The 13505-nt window shown below is 38.7% G+C and overlaps 3 protein-coding genes and 1 long non-coding RNA gene across 4 annotated transcripts; 2 read left to right on the top strand and 2 right to left on the bottom strand.

Moving 5' to 3' along the window:
• The first annotated feature begins 6636 nt into the window (after positions 1-6636).
• Positions 6637-7857, top strand: LOC104117006 (F-box protein At3g07870-like). The gene is made up of 2 exons (XM_070178247.1): positions 6637-6768; positions 7054-7857. Exons 1-2 carry the CDS (start codon positions 6637-6639, stop codon positions 7855-7857), a joined length of 936 nt encoding a protein of 311 aa, XP_070034348.1.
• Positions 7858-8106: 249 nt separating this feature from the next.
• Positions 8107-9498, top strand: LOC138893271 (uncharacterized). The gene is made up of 2 exons (XR_011408361.1): positions 8107-8927; positions 8982-9498. It is a non-coding gene; the product is annotated as an uncharacterized lncRNA (long non-coding RNA).
• Positions 8990-10336, bottom strand: LOC104117004 (chlorophyll a-b binding protein 36, chloroplastic). The gene is made up of 2 exons (XM_009627979.4): positions 10113-10336; positions 8990-9746 (listed from the first exon to the last, which is right to left on the bottom strand). Exons 1-2 carry the CDS (start codon positions 10256-10258, stop codon positions 9095-9097), a joined length of 798 nt encoding a protein of 265 aa, XP_009626274.1. The 5' UTR covers positions 10259-10336; the 3' UTR covers positions 8990-9094.
• A 1051-nt stretch (positions 10337-11387) lies between these two features.
• Positions 11388-11843, bottom strand: LOC104117005 (putative glycine-rich cell wall structural protein 1). The gene has a single exon (XM_009627980.1). It carries the CDS (start codon positions 11841-11843, stop codon positions 11388-11390), a length of 456 nt encoding a protein of 151 aa, XP_009626275.1.
• Positions 11844-13505: the final 1662 nt, after the last annotated feature.

Here is a 13505-nt window from a genome sequence, read left to right as displayed (position 1 = left end):
ACAGGCAATTGTTGTATATCAGACGCAGGGTGCACTACTCGTGGGTGGAGCCCAGCCAGTGGCAGCAGCTACACTAGAGCCCATGACAGCTGCACCCGCTGATCCTCAGAAACTATTAGACAGATAGACTAGACTACATCCTCCTGTCTTTAGGGGTGAGCGACATGAGTATCCCCAGGTTTTCATTGATCGATGCAAGGATAGATTGTACAACATGAGGATATTGGAGTCACGTGGGGTAGACTTTGCTACTTTTCAGCTAGAGGGCAGAGCCCGTAGATGGTGACAGTCTTATGTTCTTGGCAGACCAGCAGAATCTCCTCCCATGACTTGGGACAGGTTCACCCGTATCTTCCTGGACAGGTATATTCCACCCTCCTAGAGGAAAGAGTTGAGGTTTGAGTTTGAGCAGCTCCAGCAGGGTCAGATGTCAGTGACCGATTATGAGGCGAGATTTTCTGAGTTATCTCTCCATGCACTTATGATACTCCTTACTGAGGTGGAGAGAGTGCGGAGGTTTGTTGTGGGTTTACATATAGGCATTCAATCCACTATGGCTCGAGAGGTTGAGATGGGTACTTCTTATGAGCTAGTCGTGGAGATAGCCTGCAGGATTGAGGGTGTACGTCAGCGGAGCCGAGAGCAGGTTACGAGAGATAAGCGGTTCAGGTATTCTGGAGAGTTCAGAGGTGCTCCGTCTGGGGGCAGAGGTCAGTTCGTAAGAGGGCAGTCCAGCAGTGTTATCTCAGTGCGAGGTGCTCCAGTGGGACCCTATCTCAGTGTTATACTAAAGAGTTCTTATCGCCTACCAATTATTCAGGGTTCTTCCAGTGGGTATTCAGGTCACCAGGGTCAGACTTCTAGTCAGCAGCTTATCCTACCTAAGAGTTGTTATGAGTGTGGGGATCCCAGTCATATACGGAGATTCTGCCCCAGACTTCGGGGTAGACTGGTGTAGCAGGGTCAGCAGCCTATGATTACCGCACCAGTTGCTCCACCAGTAGTCCGACCACCAAGAGGTGGAGGACAGGTGGGTAGGGGTCATCCTAGAGGTGGAGGTCAGCTAGGTGGAGGCCAGCCAGTTGGCGCTCTAGCTCGGTTCTATGCTTTTCCGGCCAGACCAGATGCAGAGGCCTCAGATGCCGTGATTACAGGTATTATTTCTGTTTGCGGCAAAGATGCCTCAGTATTATTTGATCCATGATCTACGTATTCATGTGTCATCTCTATTTGCTCCATTCCTGGGTGTTTCGCGTGAGTCCTTGAGTACTCATGTTTATGTGTCCACTCCTGTGGGCGATTCTTTTATTGTGAACCGGATCTAACGGTCATGTATTATTACATTATGTGGTTATGAAACTAGAGCAGATCTCCTATTTCTTGAGATGACCGATTTTGAAATTATCCTGGGTATGGACTGGTTATCTCCATATCATGGTATTCTAGATTGTCATACCAAGACTATTACCTTGGCTATTCCAGCATTGCCTAGGCTGGAGTGGAAGGGTTCGTCTATTAGTTCATTTAATCGAGTTATTTCTTTTATAAAGGCTCAACACATGATTGAGAAGGGTTGTTTAGCTTATCTAGCTTATGTTCGGGATACTACTGCATAGACTCCGACTATTGATTTAGTGCCTGTAGTTCGGGAGTTCTCCGATGTATTTCCTTCAGATCTTCCAGGTATGCCACCTGATCGTGATATTGATTTCTGTATTGACTTGGATCCAGATACCCAGCCTATATCTATCCCACCGTATAGCATAGCTCCGAAAGAATTGAAAGAACAGCTTGAGAACTTACTAGCCAAAGGGTTCGTCAAACCGAGTGTATCGCCTTGGGGTGCACCGATATTATTTGTGAAGAAGAAGGATGGAACAATGCGGATGTGTATTGATTATCGCCAATTGAACAAAGTCACTATTAAGAACAAGTACATGTTGCAGTGTATCGATGATCTATTTGACCAGTTGCAGGGTGTTAGGGTGTTCTCTAAGATCGACTTGAGGTCGGGGTACCATCAGTTGAAGATTCCGGATCCGGATGTTCTGAAGACTACTTTTCGGACTAGATATGGTCATTATGAGTTTCTGGTGATGCCCTTCGGTTTGACTAATGCCCCGGCAGCGTTTATGGATTTGATGTATAGGGTATTCAGGCCATATATTAATTCGTTTATCATTGTCTTCATTGATGACATCTTGATCTACCCGCGTTGTAATTAGGAGCACGAGCAGCATATGAGAGTGGTGCTTCAGACACTGCGGGAATAAAAGCTATATGCTAAGTACTCTAAATGTGAGTTTTGGCTAGAGTCTGTAGCATGTTTGGGGCATATTGTATCGGGCGAGGGCATTAAGGTTGATCCCAAAAAGATTGAGGCAGTTCAGAATTGGCATTGTCCCACTTTGGCGACTGAGATCAGGAGTTTTCTGGGTTTAGAAGGTTATTATTGTCGATTCGTGGAAGGTTTTTCATCTATTGCAGTACCTTTGACCAAATTAACCCAGAAGGGTGCTCCGTTCCAAGATCGTCTATGTGTTCCTAATGTGGATGAACTACGGTATTCTATCCATCCAGGTGCTACGAAGATGTATAATGACCCAACCGGTTATTTTAATTTTTAAAATCATGTTCCCTAAAATAAAACTTCTCATATGTGCTTTTATTAATTTATGACTTGCGGGGATGGTTGGTTAGGGATTTGAAAGTGTTTGGGTTGAAATCAGAACACTTGGTTCCTTAAGTTGACTTTAAAAGGCCAAGTTTGACTTCGGTCAATATTTTGAGAAAACGACCCCGGAATAGAATTTTGACGATTCCAACAGCTTCGTATGGTGATTTTGAACGTAGGAGCGTGTTCGAAAATTAATTTGGAAGTCCGTAATTAAATTAGGCTTGAAATGGCTAAAATAGAAATTTAAGTTTGGAAGTTTGACCGGGGAGTTGACTTTTTGATATCGCAGTCGGAATCCAGTTCCGAAAATTTTCATAGCTTTGTTATGTCATTTATGACTTGTGTGAAAAATTTGAGGTCAATCGGACTTGATTTGTTAGGTTTCGACATCGAATGTAGAAGTTGGAAATTTTAAGTTTCATGAAGCTTGAATTGGAGCATGATTCGTGGTTTTAGCGTCGTTTTATGTGATTTGAGGTTTCAAATAAGTTCGTTTGATGTTTTAGGACTTGTTGGTATATTTGGTTGAGGTTTCAATGGCCTCGGGTGAGTTTCGGATGGTTAACGTATCAAAAGTTGGACTTAAAACAGTTGCTGCAATTTTTCTCTTATGCTGGAAATTATGGGTTGTGATCGAGCCCAAGATCGAGGCCTAGGATCGAGACCCAAGATCGAGGCCATGATCAAGGGTCATGATCGAAGGCAGGGCTCGAGGGTCATGATCTAAGGCAGGGCTCGAGGGTCATGATCGAAGGCCCATGCTCGAGAGCCATGATAGAAGACAAAGGCTCGAGGGCCATGATCGAAACCACGATCGAGGTCGAGGATCGAGGCCATGATCGATGCCAATGATCGAGGCCGAGGATTGAGGTCATGATCGAAGACCCAGGCTCGAGGGTCATGATCGAACCACGATCGAGGCCGAGGATCGAGGTCATGATCGAGGGCTGCCTGGGCAGAATTGTTGTCGCGCCCCATTTTCTCGTGAAAGCAGGTTTCGACATGTGACAACTCTTTTAAATTGGTATTAAAAGAGAAGAGTCGTCACCTAACGATTTTTAAAGTGCGTTAGGACACCTATTTGCGAATAACTCTGTTTGACTAGTCAACATCACCAAAGATCGGGTAAGGGCTCAAATTATCTCGAAGAGAATGTTAGGTACTCTTCGAGGTCCACAACTGTGGGTCCCGGCCGAATTTTATGCTATGTGGGATTATTGATTAGACGAAGTGATTGATCATACCTATTGAATAATAATTAAAAATGACCAACTGGTTAAACATACACATTAATTACTAATCATACTAAGTGACAAAGAAAGTAAAACAAACAATTTGAATGATAACAAAGAACAAAACAGTTTCAAGGACCTTAGGCAGCAATACTTATAAGTTATAAATAATAGGAATCACAGGGAGCGAAGAAGCAAAGCTACTATTTGAAGGTAGGTAAAACCTCTTCTATTATGTAATGACTGTTACATAAATTACCATTGGAAATATACTAAAATAAATAAAATTAAATTCAGTTATCCCCACAAATAAAATATATAAGGATGATCAGTTAAATAGTTAAAGGGCGGCCTAACTTTTTAGGTTTAATGGATCAACTCCCGTGCAAAGCCTGCTAAAACTTTTATAGTCAAAAGTGCAATGGCTATTCGGGCAATTTGTGTATCATGTCCGCTACCCTCATTACTATCTTTAAGTTGTTACCTAAAGCGTACTAGTTGATTCTAAATCGTGTTTTAATAGGTCTACCCGTCCCATTCCTATAGTCCAGGAGGCGTTGGACACTATTCTAAAGGGATGGTTTTAGACTTAAGAAAAATCTCAGATTTCTATTTTCATTCTTATTAGCGTCACATAAAAAGAGCGTATTGGGACTTACACAAGTAACACATAAGGCAAGTAAGGGCTCATGTTGGCCTCCGAACTAATTAAGTAATTGTTAATGTACGTGCTAAAGTACAAAGTTAGTTATAGAAAATGAGAGCGAAAAAATGGACTAAAGTATTTCACTAAACCCATAAAGATTAGGTAAACAGGAAACAATAGTTATGTTAAATCAACAAATAGCTTATTTAAAAGATTGTTCTCCTTTTATAGAAAGACCTAAAAATGAGAAAGAAATTCAAAGTACAAAGAGAACATATGCAGACTTCGTTTCAAAATAATAGGTAAAAAATGGAGACTCGCATTTGGATATATAAACTTCATATTTGTGCGAAATAGCATATAAAAGTTATTTAGCTAAAAAAAACTTAGTTTTCCAGAAACGGCAAAAACTCAAAATACTAATAGTTAAATCCTTGACACACGACATTTAGCACACAGCCAGGCATAAACCAATAATTAGAACATACTAGTAATTAATTCCCTTCTCCAATTGCCCCATTCTACTGTATATAAAGTCTTTACAAATTACATATCAGAGAGGATGAATTACAAAAGAGAAAATAAGCTATCAAATGGGCTTCACTCCAACTTGAACGACTAGTGACACTTCTCACGTTCTTACCCTCTAGCGGAACTCACTATTATGACTTAAATAATCATATATAGTATTTCTCCAATCTGATCTGAAACAAATAAAGAGACACACGAACCTCCCAACTAGCCAAAGAAAACACGATCCAGCACATTGGCGAGAAATTAGAAAACTGATTTAGAATTCTATTAGCTTTAGAATGGGACAAAATGTAGCCTAAACTTTTAAGACATGATGGTCAAGTAGACAAAGGTTCATAGGCATGTATCAGTCTCTTACTTATGAAAGATAAATTAATGAATCCTAAAAGCATGGCTTCTATGTGACACACGCTTAGAGTAGAGATCATGAAAACATAACGATATTATTCATGATTCTTTAGGAAAAGTTTATGAACAAATTCACTAAATGTGGAGTATTAACAAATCAGGTGGTATCACTCTTATTGATGTGATCTTTTAATCCTAAATATGATAACGAGATGAGCTTTAAAAAATCATTTAATTAGGAGATGAATATCACAAATAGAATACAGGCAAATACAGACTAACACTCACATCTGGATTCTTAATTAGTAGTAGTTTCTAAGGTCATTTTTTAAATATACCACGGAACTCAATCAAAGGTAGAGATGGCAGCACATATGGTGATTAAAAGACGTACCTGGGCATTTTATCTTGGCATGCATTTCACTGGAACGCAGTTGGAGAGCAGAACAATGATATAATTAGAAAACCGAAATTTCAGTAAGCACGAGCAAGTGACAGTCGCATACATCAATAAAAGAGTGAAAACAGCTTGTATCCGATTGCCAAAAGTTGTCAAGTTTTTTTCCTTGGCTTTCAACCGGCAAAAATAGATAATAACATAGAACCCATATAGAGTGGAGTATTGAAGAAGAAAATTAAAGACTATAATAGCAGTGTATAATTGTGAGAAGTTTTATAAAATGTAATTGTGATCTAGTGCATAGAGTAATGTGAGAGTGATTTGGATGGCTAAAAATGCATGGCTTTCCTTTTGGGTTTCTATTTTAATTTTAATAAAATACAATAATTAAAATACTAGTAATAGTAAAATATTAATTACTAAATGCAAGAAGTGAGAAGTAAAACGTTGAATCTTTACTACTTTATAGAATATGCGAACAATAAATTGTAGTACTTTAGAACTGAAAATTATAAAATATATAATGAAAACTCCATCGTATGGTGCAAAGATAGAAGCAATAATACACAAGAAATGATAGGCGTCGTCACGCTTCCGAAAGGTAGGAATTTCGGGTAGTGGCAAATGAAAAGTTATCAACTATTACACAGATATGCATCATTTCCAAAGAAATGCAGTAATTCAATAGACATCCAAAAGGACATACTCTTTTGTTTACCGACTATAAGAATTACCAGAGCTCCTAAGCATCCATTTCCAAGTCTGTATTATCTTTGTGTAGCTATATTTTGTATGTATCATGGATACACAAACCAACAAACAGAAGTGCCAATCTGATGAACCACCCCCTAGATATGGATTCGATTCCCTACCTCAAGAAACAGTCATTGACATAGCTTCTAGGCTTCCCATAACATCTTTAGTAATTCAAGTTCGTTCGCAAATCATTTTACAACTTGTCTCATGATCCAGAGCTTGTGAATTTGCTTGCACCTGTCTCGTGCAGTAAAGAACGATCCTTGCATTATTTTTCAAGTGGACGATAATCAGCTTTGCTTTCTTGAATGTTCTGATCTTGGTATGGAAAAAGTTGTGAGGAAAATCAGCACCCCTTTTGCAAACTTTGTGCCAGAATTATATGGTTCATGTCATGGGCTATTGTGCACATATGATTGTCTGCTTAGTGATGCACTTTATGTGTACAATCCTTTTATAGGAGACTACAAGCAGCTGCCTTGCCATATCAGTCTATTTGAGAAGAAAGAATCAGTTCTTGGGTTTGGTTTTCATCCTATTACCAAAGAGTACCAAGGTGATCAAGATCATATATTATGCCAATTTGTTTCATGATGACGGCCGTTCATTTAATGTTTCAGAAGTTGAAGTATTTACTCTTGGTGGTAACGGTTGGAGAATAATTGAGAAAGTTGATTACCTTATTGATTCAAATTATCAAGGAACTATGTTAAAGGGGAAGATGCATTGGTTGACTCGATTTAGAAAGTATAATGGACGTCGTGATAGGCTTATCGTTTCCTTTGATTTAGCTGATGAGGTATTTGCTGAAGTTCCAAAGGTTGATTTTGTTGCCAAGCCCAGAATTCACAAGTTTCATCTAGCAGTTGTTGGAGATTGTCTTGCTGTTGCTCTAACTTTTCCTCACCAAAAAGGGGGAGGAATAGAAATTTGGGTAATGAAAGAATACAATGTGAAAGAGTCTTGGATGAAGGAGTTCATAATTGGGGCTTATACACCAACTCCAAATTCTGTCATGAAACATTTGGTGAAAGTTTTATGCCTGTTGAAGAATGGAGAGCTCTTGCTTCAGTACAAAGGTGGGAATTTGGTTTTATATGATCCTCAAAATGGTGTCTTTAGGACTCTAAAGTTTCAGGGAATGCCTTGTTATTTGCCGCTGATATATGTTCATGTGGGCTGCCTTAATTGGATTGATATCCAACCTGCTCATCTTTTACAAAATTACATCATCAATAAGCTTATCAGACTCCTTTCTTATTGAAAAGCTTGGTCATATATGTTCAGCACTTTGTTGCTTTGTTTCCTGAAATGTTTCTTCTGTGTAATTTCAAAAGATAATTTTCAAGGAATGTCTAAAGATTATGTGATCTTTTGAATATATCAGTCTATGCTTGATATAACACCTTGAATATGTAGTACATACTTAATGGTAAATCTTTGCTTGTAAAAGTAATAGTTTTTAGCTGAACAACAAGAAGGTTGTTAGAAATTAGTCACATCGAAGACAAGCTGACTTAATATACCAAATCCTTTTTTCTTTCAAACACAACCTTACAAGTGCTGGTCTCCTCTTTTATACACTTCCTCTTGCCATTTTCCTCTTTAAAAAAAAAGTCATACTGCTTTCTCTACATCAAACTAGCTAACTTTAACATAAGCATCCTAACATTTCTCTTTTGGACTTTGTTCTCTAGTCGCCCATTCGGCTCCCTGCTACATCATGGCTGAAATTTCAATAAACCAATTACCAATGTCAAAAGCTAGCCATTCTCTCCCTATATATGCACATTTTAAAGCCCTCAAAACAAACAAAATCCTCTATTATTATCACATTTTGGAGTTGGTAGTTGAAGTAGCTTTTTTCATGGGAAGGCAGAATAGTGATCCTAATATTGCAGGTCCTTCTATTGAATTACTACAAGAAAGATTCAGGCAACTAGAAAGAGCAAAATTGCAGAGAGAAAGCGGAACAATAAAATCGTTCTCAGAGCCCCATGTAATGACTTCAGCCAAGAATTTTGTCGCTGCCAAGCCAGACTTACCACATGACTGATTTTTCTATCGCAGACATCTAAATCAGATCAAGATCAGCTCTTTATTGGACTCAGTTTGAACAGCAAGCACACAGTGGTCCAAGTCAGAAAGACTCAACATTCGCGATGGAGTTCGAATCCTAAACATAAACAAGAAAATTCTGAGGTTGATACTTCTCTTCATTTGTAGGCAAACAATTTTTGTGCCAGACTTTTTTTAAGTGTTTAAAGAAGAGGGAAACTAAATGTAATTATAAAGAACTATAGCTATATCATGTTGATATACTCATGTTTGTATGTCCCCTTCATGTTGAGATCAGAGGAAACTTCTACCGATTATCTTTGAATAGAGATACTGAATTGAAGAATATGTAATGTTGGCTTTTGCATATATATTAGTAAGGTCATAGTACATCCAAAACATGCAGTAGCCCCACAAATTTTACATATAACAGGCTACTCATTTCATTTTCCGGGTACAAAGTTAGTGGCATAAGCCCAAGCGTTGTTGGCAACAGGGTCAGCAACATGGTCGAAGAGGTTCTCAATTGGTCCCTTTCCTGTGACAATAGCTTGAACAAAGAAACCAAACATTGAGAACATAGCCAATCGGCCGTTCTTGATTTCCTTCACCTTCAACTCAGCGAATGCCTCGGGATCATCAGCGAGCCCAAGTGGATCAAAAGCTCCTCCGGGATAGATCTTGTCAAGACCTTCACCAAGTGGGCCTCCGCCAACTCTGTATCCTTCAATCAAACCCATGAGCACAACTTGGGATGCCCAAATAGCAAGAATGCTCTGTGCATGAATAAGGTTTGGGTTACCAAGGTAGTCAAGACCGCCTTCTGAGAAAATCTGAGATCCAGCCTTGAACCAAACTGCCTCACCGAATTTAACACCATTCTTGGAAAGGATTTCAGGGAAGACACATCCCAAAGCACCAAGCATGGCCCAACGACAATGGATCACCTCAAGCTCACGGTTCCTAGCGAATGTCTCAGGGTCAGCTGAAAGTCCAGCAGTGTCCCATCCGTAATCGCCAGGGAACTCACCAGTCAAGTAAGATGGAGTTTGCTCGGAGAATGGTCCCAAGTACTTTGGCCTGTCTTCTCCATACCTATTTCATCAAGCCACAATATTTTGTTACATTTATGTCATCAAGTTCTAGATTTATCAAGTTACAATTTACTCTTTCAGTGGATTAAAACATGGGTGTTATATATCCTTTTAATTTTGTGTATCTAAATAATTGAAGCGAAAGGAAATCTTAACGCAACCGCTAGAGTTGTGTGATCAGAAGGTCAAGAATTTAAGTTATGAAAATAGTTACTTGCAGAAATACAAGATAAGGTAATCTGAACTTTTTTTCTAATTTTCTGCATAGCGAAAAATTTACTGCACAAGACTGAGCTTATAAATAATCGACACGAACAACTCATGATATATAATTCATTCAAGATGGGAGAAGAAATTAAGAAATTACCAAATGCTTTGTGGGGCACTTTTAACGGTCCGTCTCATTGTGGCACGTCCACCATTAAAGCAACCAATTTTCCTAACGAGCTCATTTTGTGACTTAAGAGCTGTCTGTCCAGCAAATGCAGATTGTTGAATTGCAGAAGTAGCCATTTGAAGATTTTTCTATATTCTTTGTGCTGATGCTAAGTTTGAACTATGAAAAAACTTACTCTATATTTACTTTGCTTGGGAATGGAGGTTTTTATATGGAAATTAATGGATTTTGAGGATCACAAAGTGTACACCTAAGCAGAAGCTGATTGGTTCTTGCTTTGGATTTGGATTTCCCTTCTGATTTTTTTAGTGAAAGATTGAGGCCTTTGGTTTGCCATTTGGCTGTTGAAGATCTCTTGGCTGAGATTGTTCTTTCAGATATATACAATACATTGGACCATGTTCACGTGTTAGAATAATTACAGAGGAGTTATCTCACTTTGGAGCAACAGTAAAGTTATTTATGTATAACTTATAAGTTATGGGTTCGAGCCGTTAAAGTAGTCATTAATATTTATATTAGGGTAAGTTGTCTACGTCACATACTTTGTGGTACGGCCCTTCCCCAAACCCTATATAAATGCAAAATTTTGTGCACCGAACTGTCTTTTTCTTTTTTAACTCTTACTTGTTAAGAAAATCAACAATAAATAGCTATGTTTAAGTAAACAAGGAAGATAAAAAAAAGCTAAAAATGTTTAATTTTTACGAAAAATGATTAAGAAAAACAACAAGAATGAAAACTACGTTGGAACATTTTAAAGGAACTCGATGCACTAAGTTACCATCGATGGAATATCCAAGAAAGAGTCCGATCACATTGGATGTTGGAACATTTTAAAGGCAACTCGATACACTAAGATAAGCCGAATGGAATATTTAAGGAAGAGTCAGATCACATCGGATTTATTATAGGTATTTTACCTAGCATTTCTTCGAGAAACTCATATGATGAAATTTATATAAGTGAATGAAGATTACTAAGTCAATTATTCAGATGTAATAACATAAGTGCAGAAGAGCATGTAACTTCTATCAAATTTAAAATCATAGACCAAAAACTGAATATTTTAACTTACCGTCTATTATTAGAGAACAGAAATTTTTATTTGTTTGAATCTGTGACAACATCGATCTAATTAAGATTAACATAAAAAATATCTTGATCCAACAGATTATTACTATAATTAATAAAGAATAGAATTACATGACGCTAATAATAAAATTATTTGAGCAAGTAGTGGTATCAAAATCCACCACCACCCTGGCCCCATCCTTCTCCGAAACCAAAACCACTACCACCATTTTGACCACCGCCGCCGCCGCCTCCACCACCACCTCCGCCGCCGCCTCCATTTGCACCTGACCCATGACCCTTGCCATATCCAAAGCCAGAACCAGACCCACCATTACTACCTCCTCCACCACCTCCGCCGCCTCCTCCACCACCGCCACCACTGCCGTTTGCGCCTGATCCATGACCCTCTCCATATCCAAAGCCAGCACCAAAACCACCGTTACTACCTCCACCACCACCACCACCACCTCCACCGCCACCACCACCGCCAAGACCTCCTAGAATTTGGTCAAACCCTCCATTTAAGTCAAAATTGGGTAAAAATGAATCCCCGAGAAGCTTCCTTGCAGAGGAAGTTTGAACGAGAACACCCAAAACAACGAGAAGCATTAACTTGTATGCCATCTATGCTAAAGTACTAGAATATAGGATTTAACTATTTAAGGTACTATGGAAAATCTGCATAGGAAGGAGATTATATATTGGCATGGTCAGCTAATGTTATTAAGTACATTAATTAAACGTTGCAAAACGGAAAAATTAACTTGAAATGAACTGAATGTGGTTGAACATTAAAAGGATTTGGGATGTCAAATACAATGCAAAAGTGAAGAGTACCTGCGATATACTAGCAATCTACATTAATGCCTCCTAGGGCTCATTATGCATTAATTCTTCCAAAATGTTCAAACTACAATTCTTTCCCGGATTTCAAGCTAATGCGTTCGGGATTGTAATCGTGTTAAATTATTGGGTTCTAAATTCGGATCAAAGTTACTGACATGTTCATCCAGTTGAACTACCACTCCCGATACAATAGCTTTTTAACTCGACATTATACAAAAAATTGCAAGAACGTAGGAAGACTACATTAAAACTTATACAATAAAAAGGAAAAATGGTCCAAATTTGCTCATGTAAATTGAACTATTTTTTCCGTCCATTTGACTTTTGGTTCAAATTTGCTCATGTAGGTTGAACTATTTGTTGTTCCTCCATATGCCCCTTAACATTAGCAAATCGTCTCAAATTTGGCTTTCTATTAAAGGAGCTCTGGCATGACATGGGTGAAGCGCACGTGTCCAAATTCTTAAAGTGCACGCTCGCTTATTATATAGCTGCCTTATTTTTTCTTCTTCACCTTCTCTCTACTAGTTCTTTATTTCTCTATCTCTCAGGTGAATGCTTCTTCTACCTCTTTCCTTTTCTCCAGTGTTTTCTATTGGTTTTTTTTGGGTGGTATTTTCTTTTTGAGTGTTACTGTTGACTTCAATTTTCTTGCTACGGAGAAATTGGGAAATTGACTTGCTGATTCCGCTATTAACGCTCAGCTATGGCGATTTTGCAACTAGATTGCTACTAACTCTTTATATCTTTCCACGGTTCATATTTTGTGATTTTTAAATTCTCAATACATCATTGATGTATGGCTATTATTTCATATTTTAGTACATTAAGTACCTTATATTTTATGTGCTTTAATGTTAAACTACATTTTATTTGCGCGTAATGGAGTCTATTTTATGTGTAGGTGAATTGGAGATGAAATTAGAGCAAAAGGAAGATTTAAAGAATAAAGCGTGCTCGAAAAATGTGAAAAGAAGAAAGAATGCATTAAGTAGTGAAAAGATGAAGAAGCTCGCGAAGCGACCCTTTGATCTCGCATGGAAGTTGGCGACGCGAGCCTCTAAGCTCGCGTAGGAGAAGGCGTCGGGAAGGATGAGGCGAGCTCGAGCTCGCGTGGGAGCTGGCGCCACACAGTGTTAGGCGAGGTTCATCTCGCGTGGAGCCTCGCGAGGCATGGTCTGAGGCACGCTTACTCTGGATTTTGAAAGCTTATTTCTTCTCCTGCTTTGACTAGGACTTGACCTATACCATTTAGGTCTTTTCCTACACATATAAATAGACATAAAACACCACTTTTGGAAGAATTTTTGCGACCAGAGGCAAGAATAGCTCATGGAACACCAGTTGGGAGATAGAATCATCGATTTCTACATTCCTTCATCTTTACTTTATAATTTATTTATGCAAAATACTCGGGATATTGTTACTATGAGTATGAGT

The sequence above is a fragment of the Nicotiana tomentosiformis genome, chromosome 6, assembly GCF_000390325.3.
Source record: "Nicotiana tomentosiformis chromosome 6, ASM39032v3, whole genome shotgun sequence".
In the NCBI taxonomy this organism is placed as follows: domain Eukaryota; kingdom Viridiplantae; phylum Streptophyta; class Magnoliopsida; order Solanales; family Solanaceae; genus Nicotiana; species Nicotiana tomentosiformis.
This window is presented reverse-complemented; position numbering and strand designations above follow the sequence as displayed.